General features: G+C 45.4%; 1 protein-coding gene and 1 non-coding gene across 3 annotated transcripts; both read left to right on the top strand.

The window, feature by feature from the left end:
* The first annotated feature begins 70 nt into the window (after positions 1-70).
* On the top strand, positions 71-22,569 carry MOK (MOK protein kinase). Of its 2 annotated transcripts, none has more exons than XM_072116214.1 (12): positions 71-189; positions 7,494-7,608; positions 10,802-10,891; positions 11,490-11,560; positions 17,137-17,215; positions 17,634-17,682; positions 18,592-18,770; positions 19,669-19,770; positions 20,618-20,791; positions 20,869-20,977; positions 21,915-22,109; positions 22,194-22,569. In XM_072116214.1, exons 1-12 carry the CDS (start codon positions 102-104, stop codon positions 22,269-22,271), a joined length of 1,329 nt encoding a protein of 442 aa, XP_071972315.1. In that variant the 5' UTR covers positions 71-101; the 3' UTR covers positions 22,272-22,569. The 2 variants fall into 2 exon arrangements, with proteins under 2 accessions (XP_071972315.1, XP_071972316.1); XM_072116215.1 differs by lacking the exon at positions 71-189 and adding an exon at positions 5,560-5,804.
* Positions 5,309-5,381, top strand: TRNAK-CUU (transfer RNA lysine (anticodon CUU)). Its single transcript has one exon. It is a non-coding gene; the product is annotated as a tRNA-Lys (tRNA).
* Positions 22,570-24,689: the final 2,120 nt, after the last annotated feature.

Genomic DNA, 24,689 nt, shown 5'->3' with positions numbered 1-24,689 from the left:
GCTGCAGTTGACGAAACAGTCACGTTTTTAGTGACAGGACCTCCCCTGACCGCGGAAGGTCATGAATAGGGGCGGTGTGAGGAGGTGCAGTACAGGAGCCGATGAGAGGCAATCCTCATTGCGCGTTTTTGTTTACAGTATTATGTAAGAGAAGGAACATAGTAGGAAATTGTTTACTAGAAATTTTAGGTGAGAAATAGGGGCGGAATAGTATTGTGATAATCTATAAATATGGAATAAATATATTAATTTATACACTCAGGGAAAAAAAAAAATAATGGCCCGTACGGGGATCGAACCCGCGACCTTGGCGTTATTAGCACCACGCTCTAACCAACTGAGCTAACCGGCCAGTTGAATGTCTCATCTTAGCTCAGGTATATATCCACATATAAGGCCACAGCAACATCTGTTCTAGTTTATGTTTTTCTAGTATACGTTTTTCTAGTATACATAATTAATGATCTGGAAAAAAAGCTTTAATAAGTTAAAGGGGTTGTCTGAGTTTGAAAAAAATATATATATTGTGGCCGGGAGCGGGCTGCCTAAAATAATAAAGCTGTACTTACCTTCCGGTGCCCTCTGGTATCCAGCGCTGCTGTCGCTCTGGTCCGGGCGCCATGTAAACAAACATGGCCGCCGGAGCAGCGCTGCATTCAGCTTCCGGCCGGCCGTGGCCAGACATGCCTATACGTCCCTATACACAGCATTGTGTATGGGGGCCGGAAGGTTGTCGTGTCCGGCCGGAAGCTGAATGCAGCGCTGCTCCGGCGGCCATGTTTGTTTACATGGCGCCCGGACCGGAGCGACAGCAGCGCTGGATACGGGAGGGCACCGGAAGGTAAGTACAGCTTTATTGTTTTAGGCAGCCCGCTCCCGGCCACATATATATTTTTTTTTCAAAACTCGGACAACCCCTTTAAGAAAGACAAGATGACACATCTACCATCAGTAAACCGATGGTAGATGTCCTTAAAATAACCCCCCGCCCCTCAAAATGGTAGCAATTATATCGTCATCTTGTTCTGCAAATAAATGCCTGGCTTATTAGTATCAGAAGAAGGCAAAATGAAGACATTTTAAATTTTACATTTCATACAAAAGGTTTAAAAATGTAAAAAGTAAAAAAACACAACATATTAGGTATCAGCGGGTCCCAAAATTCCCAATCTATAAAAATATATCCCGAACCCCGTAAGGAAAAATGCACTGAAATGTCAAAATCGGCACTTTTTTGCCCTTTTGCAACACATAAAAGAATGTAATAAAAACTGATCTAAAGATCGCACAGCAATAAAAACGTCAGCCCATCCCAGGAAAAATGACACCTTAGCCAACTCCGTACTCCTAAGTATTAAAAAGTTATAGGAGTCAGAATATGGCAAAAGTAATAATTTTTGGGAGGTACAAAAAGTTTTAATTTTTGGTAAAATCTATTAACACCTTATAAAACCTATATAAATTTGGTATCCCTGTGATCGTACTGAAAAGAATATATTAGAGATGCTATTTGGAGGGTACAGTGAAAGACGTAAAAACAGAGCCCACAAGAAAATGGCGCATATGCGGGTTCTTGTCAATATTACCGTATATTAAATGATATTTCCACTTTCCAGTACACAGCATAGTGTCACGGATGCACCCGCGATCCTTGTCGCGGATTGAGGGCACACCCATGCCTCCCTGTGTGATGCAGCGCCCCCTGGCCCGGACTTACCTTGCCACTAGCCTACTTCCCGTCCGACTAGGGCGTGCATGTTCCCGCTCCTAAGGCGCGCGTGTGCCAGCTCTTCAGGACTTAAAGGGCCAGCGTTCCTACGAGACTCATGTGTCTACAGCGTTCCATGCTCCTGTGTCTACAGCGTTCCATGCCTCTGTGTCTCCAGCGTTCCACGCCTCTGTGTCTCCAGCGTCTCTACGCGCCTGTGTCTCCAGCGTTCCATGCTCCTGTGTCTACAGCGTTCCATGCCCCTGTGTCTCCAGCGTCCCTATGCTCCTGTGTCTCCAGCGTCCCTATGCTCCTGTGTCTCCAGTGTTCCATGCTCCTGTGTCTACAGAGTCCCTACGCTCATGTGTCTCCAGCATTCCACCGTGGGCCTCTCCGTTCCTGTCCGCCTGTGCCGTGTGCCAGCTCCTGCTTGCCTCCCGTAAGTTCCAGCTCATCCTTCCAAGCCGTTCTCCTGCTGTCACCGTAGGCTCGGACTGTATCCTGGATCTCCTCCTATCCCTACCTTGGCTTCCACCACAGGCCTAGTTGCACCCGTGGAACGAACTGTTGACACCCCATCGCAGCAAGACTATCCCACTTTGCAACGGGCTCTGGTGAAGACCAGGTGCAACTTAGACTCCGGTCCTGGGTGTCGGCTAGTACCATCACCTCCCACGGTGGTACAGAAGGTCCACAGACTCTTCCCTAAGAGACTCTCCTCCCGGTACTACCCACTACCCTCCATGGGGCCATGGACCCCGCCAAGGATAGGGACTCTGCCAAGGATTCTCATTGCTTGCTGGCTGATCTTTCCGGAATGGTCGCCCAGCAGTCTCAACTGCTCACTTTTCTGGAAGAACAACTAGGCAGAGTTTCCTCCGTGCTTGACCCCCAGTAGCTTTGAGGTTGGCTTCCATGTCCGCCTCGCTTGGCTCCAGCTTTCTAAAAGCCGCTCCAACCTCCAGCTTTCCAAGAGCCACTCCAGTCTCCGGCTTTCCAAGAGCCAGTCCAGTCTTCGGCTTTGTCAATGCCACTCCAGTCTCCGGCTTTCCAAGAGCCACTCCAGTCTCCGGCTTTCCAAGAGCCACTCCAGTCTCCGGCTTTCCAAGAGCCACTCCAGTCTCCGGCTTTCCAAGAGCCACTCCAGTCTCCAGCGTTCCAAGAGCCACTCCAGTCCCCGGCTTTCCAAGAGCCACTCCAGTCCCCGACTTTCCAAGAGCCACTCCAGTCTCTGGCTTTCCAAGAGCCACTCCAGTCTCCGGCGTTCCAAGAGCCACTCCAGTCTACGGCGTTCCAAGAGCCACTCCAGTCCCCGGCTTTCCAAGAGCCACTCCAGTCTCCGGCTTTCCAAGAGCCACTCCAGTCACTGCAGCCCCCTCCTTCTCCTTATATTGTGGCCATCGTCTGCTTCTTATATTGCAGCCTCTTCCTCCTTATATTGCCGCTTCCTACTCCTCCTTTAATTGCAGCCCCCTCCTTCTCCTTATATTGTGGCCATCTTCTGCTTCTTATATTGTGTCCCCCTCCTCCTTTTTATATTGTGACCCTCTCCTTTTATTGTGGGGTATGAGATGGTCACAGCAATCAATGTATAATATACTGCAATGCAGAGGTGTTGCAAAGTATTATGCAAGCACATGATCAAATTCTGAAATAAAAGAAAGTAAAAATCCAATTTTCCTCATACAAAATGCAAATTATGGTTATCACTGCATCCGTAACAACCTGACCAGATCAATATTGTGTTGTTTTCACAGTATGGTGAATGGTATAAAGATTAAAGGGAAACTGTCACCAGGGACCTCATTTTTACTAACGACAGGTTGCAGAAGACCATCACACCTGCATTTCAAATATGTCTTTCTGCTTTTTCTAAGCATTTGCATTACAATATAATTGTGTGTTATAACTTACCTTGCACCCTGACACAATCCTCTGTGTATTCCCAGGGGTTGGGCTTTGGTTTGGATGCATTTCATTAAACAACATGTGAATTGTCTGTTCTGCAGACTTCTCAGCTCTCAGCCCCCACATTTGTGCTCCTGTACAGCTCCTCCCTCCCCCACTGATGTCAGCTCAACAGACTGTGAGCTCTGTGAAGGAGCAGAAGGGAGGATCGAATCAAAACAACCATCCATAACAACCCGTAAAATAAAATTGTTATTGAACCCGTACGGTGAGCGCTATAAAAAAAAACACCAAAAATTATGATATGTTCACATTCTTTTTTTTCATATTTGATTTTATTTGTTTTTACAGGTTAATACAGTTAATATAGTGCAATACAGGTAATAATCAATTCAAGACAAACATTTACGGGCAAACTATTCCACCCTCAACATAAACCTTTTCCTAGTAGGAATCCTTAAACAACAGGTAGCAAGTTGGTGAGAGAGAGTGCTCACCAGGTCATGGCAGAAAGATGGGATATGTTCACATTCAACTTCATACAAAACAGGATAAAACGTGATAAAAAAGGTAACATTTTCCCCAACATGGAACCAATACAAATGACAACTCGCAAAAACAAAACACTAAAACATCTGTCAACAAAAAAATTCAAATGTTATTTTTCACTCCAAAAGTAAAGAAAAAATAAAGTTGTTATCTATACAATATGGTGTATAAAACAAAAATATAATGGGGCCCATTTACTTACCTGTCCGGAGGCGTTCACTGAAAGTGCATTGTCCGATGATCATGCACTGTGCTGCGATACACAAAGATTGTGCACCCAATATCCTGCATGTGACGCTTCCCCGCTCAGGTCCAACAGAGTTCACCTTTCCTTGAAAATTTGGAAAGCTTTTGTCCAGTTTGTAAGCCACTGGACGTCTTGTTAAAATTAAAATGACAAAACTATGGCAAGATAAAGAAGAAATGTGGTAAATGTTAATTAGTAACTATTTTGTGTTGTTCGACTAACTGTATGATGTGCGTAGCATTTGGAAATCAGAAAATGATTTTCAAAATTTTCACCAAATTTACATATTTTTTTAAAAAATAAATGCAAAACTTATCAACTCCTAATGTGAACTATAACAAGTCACAAAAAAAAGCAATTTGAAAATCGCCTAGGTGAGGCTGTATTCACATTCTCCAGTCCCGTATTTCCGTACTGTATGAGCCTGTATATACGTGACGTTTTTCATCCATATGCAGCACGTATGTAACCCGTATTTTATACATCCCCATAGACTTCTAGGGCATACACAACTGAAATATGGGAGAAAATAGGACATGCTCTATATTTTTATACGGCCAGTATACAGTAGGGTACGGTACGATGTTAACAACGGCAATATAAATGGTTGCTAATTGAAATGAATGTGGCCGTATGTAACCTGTTAAAAAAAACATAGGGGTAGCATGCGGGCGTTCTCATTCGTTGTGTGAATGCAGCCTGAGTTAAAGCGTTCTAAAGTTATAACCGACTATAGTGACAAATGGCAGATTTGTAAAATTGGGCTTTGTCATGAAGTACCAAAATGAATGGGAACCAAAAGGGTTAAACAAACTACAAATAGGTAACCCTAATATGTCTACACTGATTGACACATAAGTGATTTGAATATGCTATCTCCAGTGATTTTCCTATCTGCCCGGCTAGCTCAGTCGGTAGAGCATGAGACTCTTAATCTCAGGGTCGTGGGTTCGAGCCCCACGTTGGGCGATGAGTTTTTATGTTTTTTTTTTATAACTGTTCATAGTTCTTCTTTATTCTCACTTTTCGGAGCCTACATTATACATTACATTATACATTACAATATTATATATATTTTTTTTGTCAGAGCAAACAACGCCCGCCTACCTGCATTGATAGCAGGTAGGCGGGGCGTAGATGCGATGACGTCATCACGGGGACGGGCTGACGTTTCCCTGGAGCTGCAGTGACAGGCAGAGGCCGTGGTGTCAGGGCGCTGAGCAGGTGCGGTTGCCTAGGAGACGGCAGTACAACATGGCGCCCTGACGCCTGCACCCTGCTCTCCCGGAGAGTGTGAATGTGGCGGAGGAGAGCGGGAGCGATGCCAGTGCCGGCCCCCGGCCGTCATTCCTGTGTGACAGACCGCGCCGTGTGAACGCAGCACCATGAATAGTAAGTGTGAACAGCAACAGACAAGGCGGTTTTGAGAAGATATACTTGTATGTGACATCATGTAGGTGACCTGTGCCCCTCACATGACTGATAGGGTCACATGACCAGTGGACATACTAATTCTGGGGAAATTCTGATAATCCGTAATATTATCCGGATCATAGGATGGAGCAGAAAAGGTATTAACACTTTTCTGACCATCCTGTAGTCAGATCCCGGCACCTCTGCCCGGGTGTCACCCACATTTACCATTCCTGTGCAGCCGCCGCTGTAATTTATCGGTCATTTCCCATTTGGTTCCTTCAATTCAGCTGAAGGCTGCAATATCCCACATCTGGACCCGTTATCTTATGTCTGGAAACACGTTTCCGGTTTCGGTTTTACGCCTTGCCTCCCCCTGCTCTGGACTGGCTGTTATTTGCCCAAATTGCGACTTTGCACTTCAATTGTGCTAAAATTGATGACTTTTTCAGACGTCAAGAAACTTCTGACAAATCAGGCGCTCCACTGAAAAAAAGCCAACGTGACAAATTTTGTGAAACGTCAGCAAAATTTGCAAAATAAGGCGCAAAAAAAAAAAATGAAAAAAAAACGAAAAAAAGTTTGATAAATGCCCCCCTCTATGTCCAGTGATAGATCCAGAGCTGCCATACTAGTTGCTATTGGAAAAGGAACGCTTTTAGCTCCTCCTTTACACAATACAAGACACCGGGAGCTGATTTCCGTTACAAAACGGAATCAAAATGCTAACGTGTGGCATCGCCCTTAGACGTTTCACACCTGAAAACCCATTCTGATGAGACTGCAGCTTCTAAATGGCAAAGTGTAGCAAGAACGGCGCTGCACATTGTATAGTGGCAGTGCTTGGTATTGCACTTGAAGCCCATTCAGTTGATTATGACTGAACCTTGGTCCATACCCCATGGACTTGATCTCTGTGAGGCAGAGGCAGCACTCACTGGATCTCTGCTTCAACCATAACTGCTGGTTGATGGGTAAAACAGCTGTTCCTGTATTGATTTATTCATTAGTTATCCTAAGGACAGATTCACACTGGCATGTCCGCTGCGTGCTTCCGTTCTTTGCCTGCTTCCTTTTTTCAATGTTTTGGTTGTTTTTTTGTTTTTTTTTTCATGTCCACAAAAAATAAACTGAAGGTTTTCTTTTTTTGTGGACTCTTTTATTTATATTGCCTTCTGGACAGCACAGGTTCTAAAAAGATTTTCACGGACAACGGATCAGTTGAAAGCAACTGAAATGTGAAAACACCCATAGAAATCAGTGTCTTAGGCCGCAGTCTCGCGTTCGGCTAGGCGTCCGTTAATAACGTGACGCTAGCACACAGGGGGGCGGTCCTCGGCCCGAAAGCACCTGCATGAGCGTTTCGGGCCGAGGACCGCCCCCTGTGCACTAGCGTCACGTTATGATCATTGTTATGGATCTGTCATTGTATGATATGGAATTATTATTATCTACCGCTAACCCTTGCAAAGACCAGGTCTGCACCTGGCTCTACGCCTGTTAAGAAACTACGACCCTCAGTATGTCCTGACTCCTAAAAACTGTCAAGGCTTGCTGGAAGTTGTAGTTCCATTGCTGCAGGAGAGCTGCTATAGTTGTATAGTGCTGCTGTAAACAGTGTTGTATTTTGGTGTTTTTACTTTTTGATCTCTTTTTTTTTAATTGCAGAATATAAAACTATTCACAAAATAGGGGAAGGGACTTTTTCAGAAGTTGTAAAGACGCAAAGTTTAAAAGATGGAAATTACTACGCGTGCAAGAAGATGAAGCAGCTGTATAAGAGGTATATGTGTCAGGAAGTGAATTCCGTGTACAGGCGGTCCCCTACTTAAGGACACACAACTTACATATGATTCCTAGTTACAGACGGACCTCTCTGCCCACTGTGACCTCTGGTGAAGCTCTCTGAGTGAGCTACTTTTGTATCTGACTGCAATGATAGCTGTAAGGAGTCTGTCATGAAGTTTTACTCATAATCCTTGTTCCCGTTACAGCAAAATATTTTGAAAATCCAATTGTCACTGGGACAAAAAAATTTTTTGTCTGTAGTTACAATTATAAAATATACAGTTCCGACTTACATACAAATTCAACTTAAGAACAAACCTAAAGAACCTATCTTGTATGTAACCCGAGGACTGTCTGTATTGGCTTAACGTACCAGCATCAGTGGGATGGGTCATTAGATACTGGAAATGTTGGGTGATCAGATCCACCCATTTGAGTGCACTGTTTTTCAATAAACTTGTTATAGGGTTTGAGATAGGTTCTTTGGTATGTTTTTAAGTTGAATGTGTATGCAAGTTGGAACAGGTATATTTTATGATTGTAGCTTCAGACAATTTATGATTGTAACCCAGTGACAATTGGATCCTCAAAATATCTTGCTGAAAAGGGAACAAGGATTATCGATAAAACGTAATTACAGACACCTTACAGCTGATCATTGCAGCCTGGGACTATAGTAACATCCTAAGGAGCATCACCAGAGGTTATAGTGGGCAGAGAGGTCCTGTAACTGGGTGTCGTCTGTAAGTCGGGTGTCCTTAAGTAGGGGATCGTCTGTATACAGCAAGTTTTAAATGCATAATCCTGGGTTTGGACCTGTGTTCAGAGATATATTGTTTGAAGTTACTGTTCACATTGTAAAATTTGTACTATAGTATGTGTCCTTCCACATTGTGCAGTGTATTTTTGCCATGGAGCCTGTGTGAGGTTGAGACATTTATTGGGGCTAAACCGTTTACCTGCAGTGGAAAAGTGACTGACACTGTAGCAGCATACGGCAGAATGCTTTTGTTTTTCAGTTTTATTAAAAAAGAGACGTGATAATTGTCTCATACCCCATAGACCCCAGGTGTGACTACACTCCTATAAATATGCAATGTAAGCATAATCTGCAGGTACCCCCTGCCAGATATACGAGACTACTTTAGCTTATGCTATGTCTATACAGGACACATTGTAAAAAGAACAGTCATACACATATATAGGGATGATGTGGCTGAGCTCTGCCATTTTTACTTCCACTCAATAATAAATCCAGAATTAGTGTAACTAAATCCATGTATTCCTCACTCATTATGATGGCTACAGTGTAGATTGGCACTAGCAAAGGCCTGTGAGTCTTGTAATTCTTCCAAGTAACATATATTTGTTCTAAAACAAGCACTGGGCTAGCAGCAAACAAATCTAAATTGGCAGAACCGGACAATTAGGCTACATATACATGATTGTATATTTTGGACGTGTGCTAGCCATTGTTTCAACAGCTATCACACGTCCCCATGACTTTGTATGGGCTCATATACACGTCTGTGGTTTCTAAAGCTACGTGCATGAGCCACAAATTATTAGATAGTCCTATTTCTACTCGTGATTGTGGCAAGGGTTGTGTTTTTTTGTTGTCATGGGCGTGTGAGCCATGTTTTTTTTACCTTGTTTCCACCCCGGAGATTTTTTTTTTTTTTTTTTTGTGGACACGAAAACAGATGCGGATACAACACGGACAACACATAGGTAACCAGACATGCAGTCTGCACATAATTACATGTGCAAACTGGTTGCACATGTATTTATGAAGCGTTTGCACTAGTATTGTGTGGCAGCTGCATTATACACGCCATAACACAATACTGTGCACAGAAAGAGGTGTTCCAGTGCGTATTTGCGTTGGCCGACAATGTTGACAAGTCCGACAGAAATGTGGCGCACGACTGAGATCCGGTCTTCATGAATGAGTGACTAACTGCACATCAATGAGGCAATTGGCACGTATCGTCATTTTCTCTTTACTAATAGTAAATCTGACCAATTGACTTCCAGTGGATGCAATTTTTGCAGTCTCACTAGTATGAAAGAGCCCCAACTATAAGCTTACAGGGATATAACCAGATAATATATGTAAATACAGAAGTGTGTCTGTCTGTGTGTGTGTGTGTGTGTGTGTAGGATTGCTGGATGACCACAGTTTGGATACATTACTAATATACCGTGTGCAGTCTCCACACTAACCTATAGGTGGAGGGGTTTTGGCTTGTACAGTCCACGATAATTGGTCCCCCTGAGATTAATACTGGCTGTTACATGTGAATTGTTTTGATAATCTGATGTGTTTGGCTTCCTTGTTACTAGTTGCTGTTTGACACATCTGATAGTAATATAAGTTTCCAAGTTATTTATGACCTGGGCAAATTGACAACTCTTAAGGGCCTCTGTAATGGCCACCCTTACAATAGTCTTACAGTACCTGCATATCTGTACCTCGGAGATCCAGGAAGTCTTAGGGACAATTGTCCTATCATCCTGTTCTGCTGGGTTAAAGGACCCAAATAAGAATAGATTTGCTGGTTAATTTCCTGTCATCAGTGTGTTGTCATTCTGTGGCTCTATGATGTCACTGCCTTCCACATACATTCCATGAAGCCTAATACTTGCAAATTATAATCCTATCTAAACCTCAGTGTGTGTCAGTGGATTATCAGACAAAGTATTGCAGCTCATAGGATTGGGCCATACAATACAGTATTAACAGACCAACAGTAATTTCTCATGTACTTCATTGTGTGGTGTTATACCTAACTGTGGACAGCAGGTGGCAGTGTTTCCTATACTTGTTCAGAGGTCATTGAGTAAACAAGTGTGTAGTCACATCCACCTGCTATAGATGATGAGTGTCTTACTGCTAGGATCAGAAGGACAATGGTCCTATTACCACACACCCTAGGGAACCCTACTGTAACCACCATTCTGTTTACATTTTGGTAACTTGTTAGATGGAGAGAAATGGCTGCAAGTTTCCTAGGTCACCAATTAGGGGTCATTAGATTCATTTGTACTTTTCCAAAAGTTGTCAGTAGCACAGGGTAAAATTATCTGTATGTGCTAGTGGGTATCAGTGGCTGCTACCCTATGGTTGGTGGGCTATGTTTGCTTTGCTTTATCTAATATATCTAATAAACATTGTATATTTCCAGCATTGAGCAGGTAAACAATGTCAGAGAGATCCAGGCCCTTCGAAGACTCAGCCCTCATCCCAACATCCTCACCCTGCATGAAGTGCTCTAGTAAGTCTGCTCCTCCTGCTGTAATATATATATATATATATATATATATATATTATTGCTCTTTTTGGTGCATATATGCCCTATGTTTTATTTGTTCAGCTACCACTGGTACTATTATATTTTCTGTACCTGTTACAGGCAAAAGATAGTTCTGTAAACTCTTTGAAGGTAATAGATATCTACTGCAGTTTGTTACAATGTAGTAAAACTGTACTATATTTCATTCAGAAGCTGAAGTCAAAGAAGTCTAATATAAGACTAGACGCACACAACCTTGTGCTTTACCTGGACTGTAACCTGAAGTACACAGGCAGGTGGAGAAGGAAGGGGTTGTATGAGCTTTCCTCATTCCTCCCCTCTCCATAGGAAGCTGAACGGATCTTTATAAAAGGAGTTGTGAGTGATGCTCAGTTCATACATGCATTGGGAAGGTCAACTCTTCTTCCATTCCCCATAGATTTTATTGTATCTTCTGTCACCTTCCATTACGTATCTGTTATTTATAGAAGGAATAAAACTAAGACTGCTGCCCTATTTCTCCTATTTTCCCACTATTAAGGGCCTTTATCGCCAGTAATTTTCTTTTTCAATCTTGCAGCGACAGAAAATCAGGATGCCTGGCGCTGATCTGTGAGCTTATGGATATGAACATCTATGAGTTAATTAGAGGCAAGTGTTTGACTCAATGCTGAGAGATATGTGACAATTTAGGAGTCCTCTGTTGTTTTTACCCAAAAGTTATTTAAGGGGTTCACTGGCCCTATTTTCCATACTGCTAACAGCCAATACACTGGATGGAGCCAGAAGCTGAAGACGCCCACCCCTGTAAAGCAGCACAGGGTTTTACAAAGATTAAAAACTTTCACTGTAACACAATAAAACATCTATATCTATAGGAAAGGCATAATAACGTCATAAACAAAGAGATGCTTTACGTCTGAAAATAGCAGGAAATTGCATTTACTCTGCCCTCTATGCTAGTGTGTTCTTGCCTGCGCACATTCAGGTATAGGCTAGGGCGCAATTCTACGCCAGGTCAGACCTCGTGTCTACACCAAGTGCCCCTTCTTTGCAACGCATTACAGCTGCCGCCAGAATTCATCAGGAGGCCAGAGCCTCCTAAAGGATCTGGAGGGGGGCAGGGGCACCATAATATGATAAATGTGCCCCAAGGTTCCTTCGTAGGACCAACATATGTGAGACAGAGCAGTTTCTACACTGGGAGATTAAACCTGACCAGAGTCCAGCAAAGACTAGTTGACACAGTGGGGCTCATTTACTAAGGGTCCGCGAAAAGCGATTCTGTCGGGTTTCCCAAATATTTCAGTTTTGAGCCCAATTGCTCCGGGTTTGCGGCGAATTGTGGCGCATCTGCGCCGGTTTGCATGCGACAGAAATCAGGGGCGTGCCCGCCAGACAACTCGACGGATTTATACAAACCACGGAATTTAAAAACGAAATTGTTTTGCAAGATCAAGTACTTGCATACACCAAGAAGGTGAACTCCGGCTGATCTAAGCAGGGAAGCAACACATGAAGGAAATTGGACGCACGACCTTAGTGAATCGCAGCAGACCCGAATCCATGTTGGACAACGCACCGCGGGGATCGCGACGGGACGGGTGAGTAAATCTGCCCCATTGTATTTTAAATGGGGCTACAAAAACACACAGAAAATTAGCCTCACATCCATTTAAAGGAAACCTACCATGAGAAATCTACCTATTTAAGTAGATCTGATGGTAGGTTCCTATTAACCTACTAAACCCTAATCTATCTTTAGCTAACCCTATAACGCTTTCTATAATAATCTAAGCTCTCTAGCTTATATGTAAATGTTCTGTGCATGAGGGCTCAACAGTGTGAGCATTATGGATGCATTTCTTCATGCTTGTGTGTAGTAAGTGCTCTTTCTGATGTATTGGGTCCCCAATATCCAATGAAATGTGATGCAGCCACATCTCCCTCTAAACTATTTGCTGTTTTGTACTAGATGACTGTTCTAGGGACAGGGCACAGTTCTGACCATTTGCAGACATCCTAGAGAAAAGAAAGGGCCGCAGAAACCACAGCAGGTGACAGCATAGGGATTAGCCCAATTGTACAAGGATTATTTCTACTGCCATTACTGCAGGCTTGTTGGGAGAAAATGTTCATTCCTCAGCAGCGCCACCACAGGGCAAATCAGATATTACACAGTTCTTTATGAAACCTGTCTGTGTGCAGATATCTCAGGTCCTACACGGAGGAATTGCTTAGTTGCTGTGTGTAGTTGTTGGAATGCTATGTGCTATGAATGGGAGGATGTACATAGAATTATTAGAGCTATGTACATATTTATGTACATATTTACCCTGCAGTTCTTAGGCGCTTTGATATTGGAAAATCCGGCCTGTGTTCTCTCCTGAATTGTAAATGATTCCTGCTTATTGCTGTGGGTTTTGCACCGGCCCCAAGGTCTAGTTAAACATAAACCTGAAACTGGTTTTACAGTCTCAATGAGATTTATATGATGTTTCCTGTGATAGGTTTACCAGGGGTGTAACTATAGGGTTCTGAGCTGGGGAAGATAGCCGCACTTTTCCCTTGGGTGAAGGAAAGCCTAGATCAAGTTAACTATAAATGAATAATACTATAGGAACAAGTGCTCTGTGTGTGTGTCCGTCCAATGAATTCTGACCCCCACTTACTCCATACTCTTCTACATTAGATTCATTTTCTCTGGAGCATGTATGGAGCATTACATATAACCTGCAGGAGGGGGAAAACTAATACAGAAGACACTTACCTTACAACCTGTTCATCTGCTCTCCTGCAATATGCACTCATGTGAACCAGCAGTGTGCAGGAGCTCTGGGTTAAGAATTGGAGCTGCTCCTTGCTTGTTCCTGCTTTGTCTTCCGCTTTACTTGTGACATTTATTTTCTGGAATCAGTGCCAGCTTCCTGGTGTTGTGTATTTTTGGTGTTATGTCAAAAAATACCATTGTTGTGGCTGAATATTATAAAAAGGTAATACTGGGAATCAATGCACAAGGCTGAAGACTATGTGCCATGGATGATTATTATCTACAGGTTTTAGGTCAATGAACTGAGAACTGTTCCTCTTCACCGCTAGTAGAAATGGAATGAGTCTGACATCATCTGTTGTGACAGACACATCGCTGCACTGTTCTCCATTATGACGGATTCATCTCTCATGTACTATTCCCTCCCCATAGGTGTGTGTGTGCTGAAGCTGCCTCCTGGTCCATGACTCTTCTACACTGTGTAATTGCTCTCATCTCTTGCTCACTGACCTGTCCTGACCTAAGGGTAACTGCACACATTGTGAAATGGCTGCAGGATGTACCCCAGCGGTAATCCCAAGAGCCATTCTGCAAAGATAAGTCATACGCTTTTTTTCTGATAGGTATCATACCATGATTTTCCAGCAGCCGGGGAAAGTCCACAGCAATAAGTGATAATCACACATTACACTGTGGAATTACCACATGGAAGGTCCGCTTGTAAATCCTGCAGCCCTTATGCAACATGTACAGATAACCCTTGTTCTTCTCACAAATGAAGGTCTTCTAACAATAGCCAATGCAAAGTTTAGTTAAGGATGAGCTGCAGTACCAGACATATCCATTGTACATGGGTGGTGCTGTTTTTTCATGTCCAATAGTTTTTAAGTGTCCCTTCTAAGAAGATGTGTATTTAAAGGGAACATGTCACCATCGAGGAGGAAGGGCTGGGGAGCCAGATGCATGGAGTGGGCAGAGCAGTCAGAAAACAGGGAGGCGGGGGGTCACCTGACTGCAGGGAGGGTCACCTGACTGCAGGGGGGGGGTCACCTGACTGCAGGAGGGGGGGGGGTCACCTGACTCTGACTGCAGGAGGCGGGGGGTCACCTGACTGCAGGGAGGGTCACCTGACTGCAGGAGGGGGGGGGGGGGGTCACCTGACTCTGACTGCAGGAGGCGGGGGGTCACCTGACTGCAGGGAGGCGGGGGGGTCACCTGACTGCAGGGAGGCGGGGGGTCACCTGACTGCAGGGAGGCGGGGGGTCACCTGACTGCAGGGAGGCGGGGGTTCACCTGACTGCAGGAGGGGGGGGGTTCACCTGACTGCAGGAGGTGGGGGGGTCACCTGACTGCAGGAGGTGGCGGGGGGAGGGCCACCTGACTGCAGGAGGCGGGGGGAGGGTCACCTGACTGCAGGAGGCGGGGAGGGGGCAGGATCATCTGACTGCAGGAGGCAGGGGGGGGGGGTAAGCTGACTGCAGGAGGCGGGGGGGGGGTCACCTGACTGCAGGGAGGCGGGGGGTCACCTGACTGCAGGAGGCGGGGGGGAGGGTCACCTGACTGCAGGGAGGCGGGGGTCACCTGACTGCAGGAGGGGGGGGGTTCACCTGACTGCAGGAGGTGGGGGGGTCACCTGACTGCAGGAGGTGGCGGGGGGAGGGCCACCTGACTGCAGGAGGTGGCGGGGGGAGGGCCACCTGACTGCAGGAGGTGGCGGGGGGAGGGCCACCTGACTGCAGGAGGCGGGGGGAGGGTCACCTGACTGCAGGAGGCGGGGAGGGGGCAGGATCATCTGACTGCAGGAGGCAGGGGGGGGGGGTAAGCTGACTGCAGGAGGCGGGGGGGGGGTCACCTGACTGCAGGGGGGGGGTCACCTGACTGCAGGAGGCAGGGGGGTCACCTGACTGCAGGGGGGGGGGGGTCACCTGACTGCAGGGAGGCGGGGGGTCACCTGACTGCAGGGAGGCGGGGGGTCACCTGACTGCAGGGAGGCGGGGGGTCACCTGACTGCAGGGAGGCGGGGGGTCACCTGACTGCAGGAGGCGGGGTGGAGGGTCACCTGACTGCAGGGAGGCGGCGGGGGGAGGCTCACCTGACTTCAGGAGGCGGCGGGGGGAGGCTCACCTGACTGCAGGAGGCGGCGGGGGGAGGCTCACCTGACTGCAGGAGGCGGCGGGGGGAGGCTCACCTGACTGCAGGAGGCGGCGGGGGGAGGGTCACCTGACTGCAGGAGGCGGCGGGGGGAGGGTCACCTGACTGCAGGAGGCGGCGGGGGGAGGGTCACCTGACTGCAGGAGGCGGCGGGGGGAGGGGGCAGGGTCATCTGACTGCAGGAGGCAGGGGGGGTCACCTGACTGCAGGAGGCGGGGGGAGGGTCACCTGACTGCAGGAGGCGGGGAGGGGGCAGGATCATCTGACTGCAGGAGGCAGGGGGGGGGGTAAGCTGACTGCAGGAGGCGGGGGGTGGGGTCACCTGACTGCAGGAGGCGGGGGGGGTCACCTGACTGCAGGAGGCGGGGGGGTCACCTGACTGCAGGAGGCGGGGGGGTCACCTGACTGCAGGGGGGGGGGGTCACCTGACTGCAGGGAGGCGGGGGGTCACCTGACTGCAGGGAGGCGGGGGGTCACCTGACTGCAGGGAGGCGGGGGGTCACCTGACTGCAGGGAGGCGGGGGGTCACCTGACTGCAGGAGGCGGGGGGGAGGGTCACCTGACTGCAGGGAGGCGGCGGGGGGAGGCTCATCTGACTGCAGGAGGCGGCGGGGGGAGGGTCACCTGACTGCAGGAGGCGGCGGGGGGAGGGTCACCTGACTGCAGGAGGCGGCGGGGGGAGGGTCACCTGACTGCAGGAGGCGGCGGGGGGAGGGTCACCTGACTGCAGGAGGCGGCGGGGGGAGGGTCACCTGACTGCAGGAGGCGGCGGGGGGAGGGGGCAGGGTCATCTGACTGCAGGAGGCAGGGGGGGGTCACCTGACTGCAGGAGGTGGGGGGGGGGGTCACCTGACTGCAGGAGGCGGGGGGGGGGTCACCTGACTGCAGGAGGCGGGGGGGGGGGACCTGACTGCAGGGAGGGGGGGTCACCTGACTGCAGGGAGGTGGGAGTGGGGTCACCTGACTGCATTGTACAAAAGAATAAAAGATGATTTTTCATTCATGCTGCAACCTACACATCCAGGTGATGCATATTAGAGAAGAAGGTACTCTTTGAGGGCTTTGAAATCTGCATCAATATATGACATGTTCCCCATGGAAGTGTATTCTGCGCAGGTTTGTATATGCAGATTGGCTGTATTGTAATCCACATGCACATCTCCAGCAGAATACTGTGCATCAGCCTCAGGATCTGTTCCAAACAAAAACTATATATCATTCTGCTCCTCCTATTTCATACAATGCTGTCTGCAGATTTCGCTGCATTTTTATTATTAGCAATATTTTCCTGTTTATTTCCTCACAGAGAGAAGACAGCCTCTTCCAGAAAATAAAATCAGGAATTACATGTACCAGCTATGTAAATCTCTGGAGCACATACACAGGTGGGTTTACATTCATGTGCTGTCTCTTCACTGATAATCACAATCCATATTACATTACCTACCTGGAGCTCCTAGCATCAACTCCCAGCATGTCTTTTTGGCCACAAATCTAGCTCCAAAACCCAGAACCACTTCACACTTCCACAGTACGCTGTAACCCTTCAATGCATGACAATCAGCAGATGCTGAGTAATTCCTTACATTGAAGATGACAATAGCCAGGGTCTCAGCAGACAGCCCTGCACTATTCAGCTTAGAAATAAGATTTATCAGATGGGACTATGGAATTATATAACGTCATCTGCCTACTGTCACCACTAAGGGACACCAGCGGCCATTGATCTAAATAGAACATCTGCTTTTTTGCTATTTTGTTATATGATTTCCATTTATTTTTGTATTTCTTAAATTGCAACAGAAATGGCATTTTTCACCGAGATGTGAAACCAGAAAACATTCTAATAAAGGTAAATCATTGTCCTGTATGATGTCATGTATGATGTGTATATGCAGTCATTGTACTGTATGTTTAACACCTATCAGTCAGCCTCTTGTCTTGTGTTCACCTCACGCTGTTTCGCATATGCATACCTCCCAACTTTTTGGCCCACCCTCAAACATAGTATAATATCGACCTTTACTGTCCCCTACATAGTACAATGCTCCTAACTTTGCCCCCCATGGACCCATATAATACCCCTAATGCAACTGTGCAACATATAAAACCCCTCTTTAATTTTATCCTCCCTTTTACAAGTTTTCCACTTTTATTTATCTCCACAAATTTACACATAATACTATCTGTACTCCTACCCCCACCCCTCCTCACATGGTGTGGCCCCTGTTCTCTGTCTTCCTCTACCTGTAGCCTCCTCCTGTACTTCAGACCCTCTTGTGGCCCCCTGTCCTCCTGTAGGCTCCTCCTGTCCCCCAGCTTCCTCCTGTAGCCTCTAGTCCTTTAGCTTCTTCCTGTAGCCTCTATTCCTCCAAAAGCCCCCTGTCCTCTAGCCTCCTCCTGTTTGCTATCCTCCTCCTGTGCTCCAGCCTCCTTTATGCCCTCCAGCAGCTCCCTGTCCTCTATCCCCCTCCAGCAACCCCCTGTCTTCCTCATCCTGTAAGGAGGTAGTAGGGGCTGCTCCCGCCCTTCAGGCCCCCATGCTTCGGCTGCTCTGCAGCTCTTATGTAGGGGACCAGGAGGAGGCGGGACAAACCAGGGGAGGTGGGAGGAACCCGGGTCATTCTCCCAGCAGCCCGTGGCTGTGGGATAGAGCCCAAAAAACGTGACTGTCCCTCCAAATCCGGTGCGGTTGGGAGGTATGCATATGATGTAGAATTTTAGTTTCATGCTGAATGTTTCATCACCTTTTTTGTTTTAGCAAGATGTCCTCAAGCTGGCAGACTTTGGCTCCTGTCGTAGTGTTTTCTCTAAGCAGCCCTATACAGAGTACATCTCTACCCGCTGGTACCGAGCCCCTGAATGTCTTCTGACTGATGGGTACTATACCTACAAAATGGACCTGTGGAGTGCAGGCTGCGTCTTCTATGAAATCTGCAGGTGAGGCTGAAGAAGATATCACATTGCATGAGAGTGAGTTACGAATACTCCATCTTAATAGGCGTCACCTGTCATGTCAGCACTGTTGTACATTTTTTTGCATATTGTAGGCAGGTGGATCACTATGGGGCAGGTCACGTTCTTGTTCACACACCAGTTACATATGAGAGCACTGCTTTCCAATGGGATGTTGTCCCCAAGCTGGAGACCACCACCAATTTCGAGCCCATGTGTTATCGGCGTGTGAGGTCTACTCGCCCACGGATGACAATAGGAAAAGACTGACAGGGCATAGACATCGCTGCTGTGTGTATGAGCCTATAGAAATACATGAGGCCATTGAAACAAGGTTAACCACATGGCCAAAAACAACATTCATTTGCATGTAGCCAAAGGCTGGTGTCAGACCTCACCTAGATCCATGATCCTTTTTTGTGGTCTGTATGTAATTAGTGTATAATCAGTTTTTGTGAAAAACATGTTCCTGTGGATGGGTCCACTGAAATGAGTGCGCCTTCCACAAAAACACTGATAGCACGCAGACAAGAACAGCATTTGTGCGCACGTAGTCCAAGAGGGATTGTAGAAAATAAGTTATTTGTAGTAGCCGGCATTGTCTTGGTGGCCGGTCACAGTTCTTGCCCTTCCACGGTCCCCCTAGAATACTGTAACTCAGAAAAGTGCTTACTCCTGGGGCCCTGTAACTAGCACTGGCCTTTGTACAGACAGCTAATGCCAGCACAGCGTATCAACCCGGCATCAGCATTCCCATTTGTCTGTGTCAACAGAAACACTCTCTCTGCAGAGAACTGTGAACACAAGCATGACTACATTCCCCAGTAAGAATAACACCATAAATGGCAGCCGCTTACTCTTTCTTTTTTTTTTTTTTTTTTAGCCTCCATCCCCTCTTCCCTGGCCTGAATGAACTAGACCAGATATCCAAAATCCACGACATACTTGGCACCCCGACCTCGGCTGTACTGCGGAAGTTTAAACAGTAAGAAACTTGGTCTGGACACTGAGAATTCATGTTTTATCTCATTTCCATTTATACTTCTGCTTTAGTTTTTGTTCTTCTTTGATTGTATGTAGATATAAGGGTATTCCAGATTCACAGTAACATTCACGTGGGGGATGGGTCTGACTTCCAAGTATTTCCACTCATAATCAATCCATATAGTAGGCCTTTACGTACATCTGTGCGAGTTCTTGCAGCAGTAGGGTTACTAAGGCCGGTTCCACACTTGTGAGTGTGATGCGATGAACTCACAACGCATGCTGCTTGGAACGCACGGCTCGAACGCTTTACACCGGGAGTGAACTCAGCATGTCGGTTCACTCCCGGTGTGCAGCGTTCGGGCCGTGCGTTCCGAGCAGCATGTGTTGCGAGTTCATTGCATCACACTCGCAAGTGTGGAACCGGCCTAAGAGGAGGACCCCAACTCATCTGATATTCATGAACCATGAAGGACAATCCTTAAAGGAAATCAACTACATAGATTTTGTGGTTTAACCCAAGCATACTTACATGCTGGTGTGTGCTCCCTAAAACAGGATCCAGCCTGCAATTTAGTGTTATTTTTTTTTGTGAAGGAAGTGTGAATAATTAGCATTGGATGGAGCCATAATGGGCTTCTGTGACATATGCAGGAACCCCTGATGCTGATTTCCATAATTTTGTTAATGGATATTTTTTGTTGTGAGAAAGGATATTAACAGCTAAATGAAGACTGACTCCTGTTCCAGAGGGGGGGAGGGGGTGGTAGATGGGTAGCACACACCAGCGGGCAAATATGTTATTTTGGCAAATTTAAGATCCAATTAATATTTTCCTTTTTATACAGGTCAAGAGCCATGAATTTTGATTTCTCTCCTAAGAAGGGGAGTGGGATCAGACAGTTGTTACCTGGCCTCTCATCGGACTGCATCTCTCTGATGTCTGCAATGCTGGAATATGACCCTGATGACAGACTCAGTGCCAGTAAAGCCCTCCAGAATCCCTATTTTGAGGAGCCCAGGTAGAATATTTCAGTGTATTAATCTGTTGTAGCTTTTTGGCCCCCTCCACTGTGTCTTATCCTGCAATAAATTTCAGGACATTAGAAAAACATTCCCTACCTCGTAAGATAGGATTTACAGAGAAGTCAAACACTGCAGCCTCAATGAATTACTTGATGCGGATCGCAGGACAGGGACGAAGACAGGTAAATATTTCTTTCTAATTTATGGGGAAACATTTTGTGGTTTAAGTGAGTTTTTTTGGATAATGTTTAATTTAGTTTTTGGATGATTTAAAATGTTTTATTTTCTGCTCATGCATTGACTTGATTTTTAATACACTATCAGTATTACTGGAAGAGGCAGTCCTTGGGGCCTTTTATTAGCCCCCCATATGTCCTTATCTGTACCTGGGAACACTGGGTACTCTGATGTTACAGAGCACGCAGCATTGATAGCGAAGAAAGATAAAATGCAAAAGAGAATCAAGTGGAGTGTTCTCTTACTGCTGACCTGATTCATCGCTCATAGTAGTGAGTGGTTCCAGGGGCCATCAATCCCAGGAGTACAGGACAGACATCACACATGATTTGACAATGCTCCAATACGTGAATAGGGATGAGCACTCGCGCTCACTAGCACAGATCCTGGGTGCTACGCTTTAATTTACAGAAGCTCATGTGTGCCACCATTTGAAGAGGATTATGGTTCCTAGTAGCACCATCTGGAAACAACGATCCTAGAGTAAATAGCAGCACCCAACCGCCATTTCAATGCCACCAGCTTTAAAGAGTTAATACTCTCAATCGGGTAAAGGGGTATTTGTGCCCGAATGCTAAACTCTGTCGAGCCAAGTTATTAATAAATATATAGATGTTGGATAAAATTCCATCCCCAGCAAGAGATGAATACTTTATATTGTAGCCAGGCTATCCATCAAAGGGTGCCCTAGAATGGGGTCTGTGGTGGTCCCTTCTACTTGTTAGAAACCATTTTGTAAATCTAGAGGCAGTCATGTATAATACCCCCCCATCATACAAAATGCCCGCTGTTGCCCCCTCCTCCACACTGCACATACCCCACTACATCTGTGTAGTTGTGATGCTCCTTCTAATACATTTATAAATGTAACTTTTGCTGCAGGCCATGAAGCCACTACCAGAACTTGCTTTCCAGCACCATGGACCTACCTTTCCAACAGAGCTGCCAAAACTTAATGTTCCAAGTGTGTCCAAGACTGTACCTTTTTCCACACTAAAGTTTCAATCAGTTTTCCCTACTCCTGGAAATGGCGGAAAACTTCCAATAATCCCAAGTGTCAAATATATAGACACCAAGGTAAAGTCACACTTTAGAAAGTTTTTTAAATAAAATGTTTTGCATTTGTCAAGCAGCTTGTAATTTTCGGTCATATCTTAACAGTTTGACATCCACCAGCATGGGAAGTCTATGATGAAGCCATATCACTTACCTTCTCTAGAGAGAAAAGGAGGATTCTGAACTTACAGCCAGATTGTTAACTTTTTTTTTTGCGAACGGTGCCTTTAACTGACACTAAAAAGTTTGCTGCACCAGCCAAAAATAATCACTCCCTCTATTATCAGAGCCTACTCCTGTTTGTGCGATTAATCTTCTCTTCCTAACAAATTTCAACAAAATTTGAAGCTCAATTTGCACTTTAGGATCCAGAAAATAATAACTCTCCAACCAACTCTTTGCCATCCTTGATTTGTGTTGTTACTAATGCGATAATTGTTTTTTTAAATTTTATTTTGTATTAAATCTGAACATTATCACAGCCATGGCTGTAGTTTTTCATAAGAATGAGGACAGCACATGTCCATGAGATACAAAAGTGTGAAAAGGGCCTAGTACTGTCCAATGCATGTGCTAGCTGCTTGAAAAAAAAAAACCTGCTAGCACACGCTGTCATTTCACATTTGTGCGTATGGGCCCTTGGAGTCTTTGCACACTTTATATTATGTGAATATTTGACAAACATTTATGTGAAGTAAATACACAGCGTAATACAGCATTGTATGGGATTGATGAAAATCGCTTATTTGTCATCTGCAGCAATTAAATGACCTGTCACTTACTGATGTGGAAATCGACCTTTGCCGTGCAGAATTGTGGCGGTATCTGCATCAAAAACAAGTGGGATTACTGCTGGCTAAATTTCATATCCATAGGGCTCAAACAAAAAGGATGTGTCTAGCCTAATGCAGTCCATGAGAAAAAGAAAACGCCACATGAACCCATTTAAATCAATGCAGCAATTGATTTGTAAAGCGTTATGGAATTTGATGGCACTATATAAATATCAGAAATATTTATCATAAATAAAGATTATTATTTATACATCAGTGGTTCCCCCCCCCCCACTTCACTGACCTTCAGACCAAAAAAAAAAAAAATTTACGATCTGTGGCGTATTCTCTCCTATGTAAGTCTATGGGGTTATGGTTTAAAAAAAAAAAAAAAAAAAACCTGGACAAGACACAGAACAAAAAACAATCGGAAAAAGGACTGTTTTATGGTCCACAATAGGTGAAGGAAGTAAGATAACTAATGACACTCCTGACTGAGGCACAGGTCTGGAGATCAAGATTTATAGCATCATGGGTATTTATTTGGCATGCCGCATTGATATCATATATATTAAAAAAAAAAAAAACCCTGTAAAACGGAAGGTAGTATTTTGCTCTTGTCCTCCAAGGAGGTCCATATAGAGGTCTGCTAAGCTACAAAGGCAAATGAATATGAGCTTATTACATTGGTGTAGCGCCATACAGGAGCAGCCATTGGTTGCACTGCCTGACCAATAATCCTATTTAACTCCTGAAAGTTCATGTTCTCTCAAGGTCCATTCCTCTATAAACCATTTGTACTCTATGAATAAAATGGGCGTCACCACTTCCTTGGTTCACTTAAAGTAAATCAACCATCAAAATCCAGCATGATAACCAGGGACACTTACGCATAGATCCAGTGACTGTGGTAATCTTCTTATATTTGTTATCCATGTCCTCCTACCTTCTAAAAATGAACTTTAGAATTATGCTAATGGAATAATTAGAGAGCACCTCAGTCCTGCAGATTCACATGCTGTTACAATGAGAACATGTCTCGCCCAACACCCTGCTTTCTCTTCCTCCTGCCTCTGCCTGTGTAATCGAGAAGCACCCTTCCAACAAATAAAAGATTACCACAGGCAAGGGGCCTGGATCTATGAGCAAGTGTCTCTGGTTTATTCTTGATTTTGATGGTAGAATATTTTTATATGGAGGTTGTACTGCTGTAAATTAGTACTGAACCCCTTCAGCTCAGGGGCACCAACAATGAGACTCTACTTTTCATAGAATATGCCATAATTTTACATGATGGGAACCCCCAAAATAAGCAGGAGGTACCCAAGATCAATTAAAGGGTAGCTCTGTTAGGAACCAACTTCCCCATACGAGTCATTATAATCCATTGCCAACTCCAGCACCGTTGCTCTGGCCACCCATTGATTACTTGGTGTGTATACACATCTAGTATAGTATACAATAATACTATATAAGAGAAGTTGGACATTTGTCACATTTCTGAAAGCAGCGTTATTTATTTAATCTTGGAAAACCAATTGAAAAAAAAAAAAAAAAAAGGGAGGATGACATGATGGTAGCTAGCTCTTAATACAAAAATAAAATTTCCTTTTGAAATTGTAAGTACTTGGATTGTGAAAATAAAACTTTATTACTGTAGACAAACACAAGACAGAACATCCCTGTGCTGGTATCTAATGGGAAATAATGAAAGGACGATCACCGTAGGGAAACCTAGAGACGATGCAGTGTCCTACTGCAACAGCACATACATTTATTATAGCTGGGAGCACAGTGACCAATAAAACAGAAGGCATATGCAAAAATG

Source organism: Engystomops pustulosus, chromosome 7 (assembly GCF_040894005.1).
Source record: "Engystomops pustulosus chromosome 7, aEngPut4.maternal, whole genome shotgun sequence".
NCBI classification, from domain to species: domain Eukaryota; kingdom Metazoa; phylum Chordata; class Amphibia; order Anura; family Leptodactylidae; genus Engystomops; species Engystomops pustulosus.
This window is presented reverse-complemented; position numbering and strand designations above follow the sequence as displayed.

Excerpts from the sequence above, each read along its gene's own strand:
- MOK (XM_072116214.1), top strand. The coding sequence starts at position 102 with ATGAGAGGCAATCCTCATTGCGCGTTTTTGTTTACAGTATTATGTAAG. Across the intron at positions 190-7,493 it reads TTGTTTACTAGAAATTTTAG|AATATAAAACTATTCACAAA; the intron begins GTGAGAAATAGG and ends TTTTAATTGCAG. Across the intron at positions 18,771-19,668 it reads GTCTTCTATGAAATCTGCAG|CCTCCATCCCCTCTTCCCTG; the intron begins GTGAGGCTGAAG and ends TTTTTTTTTTAG.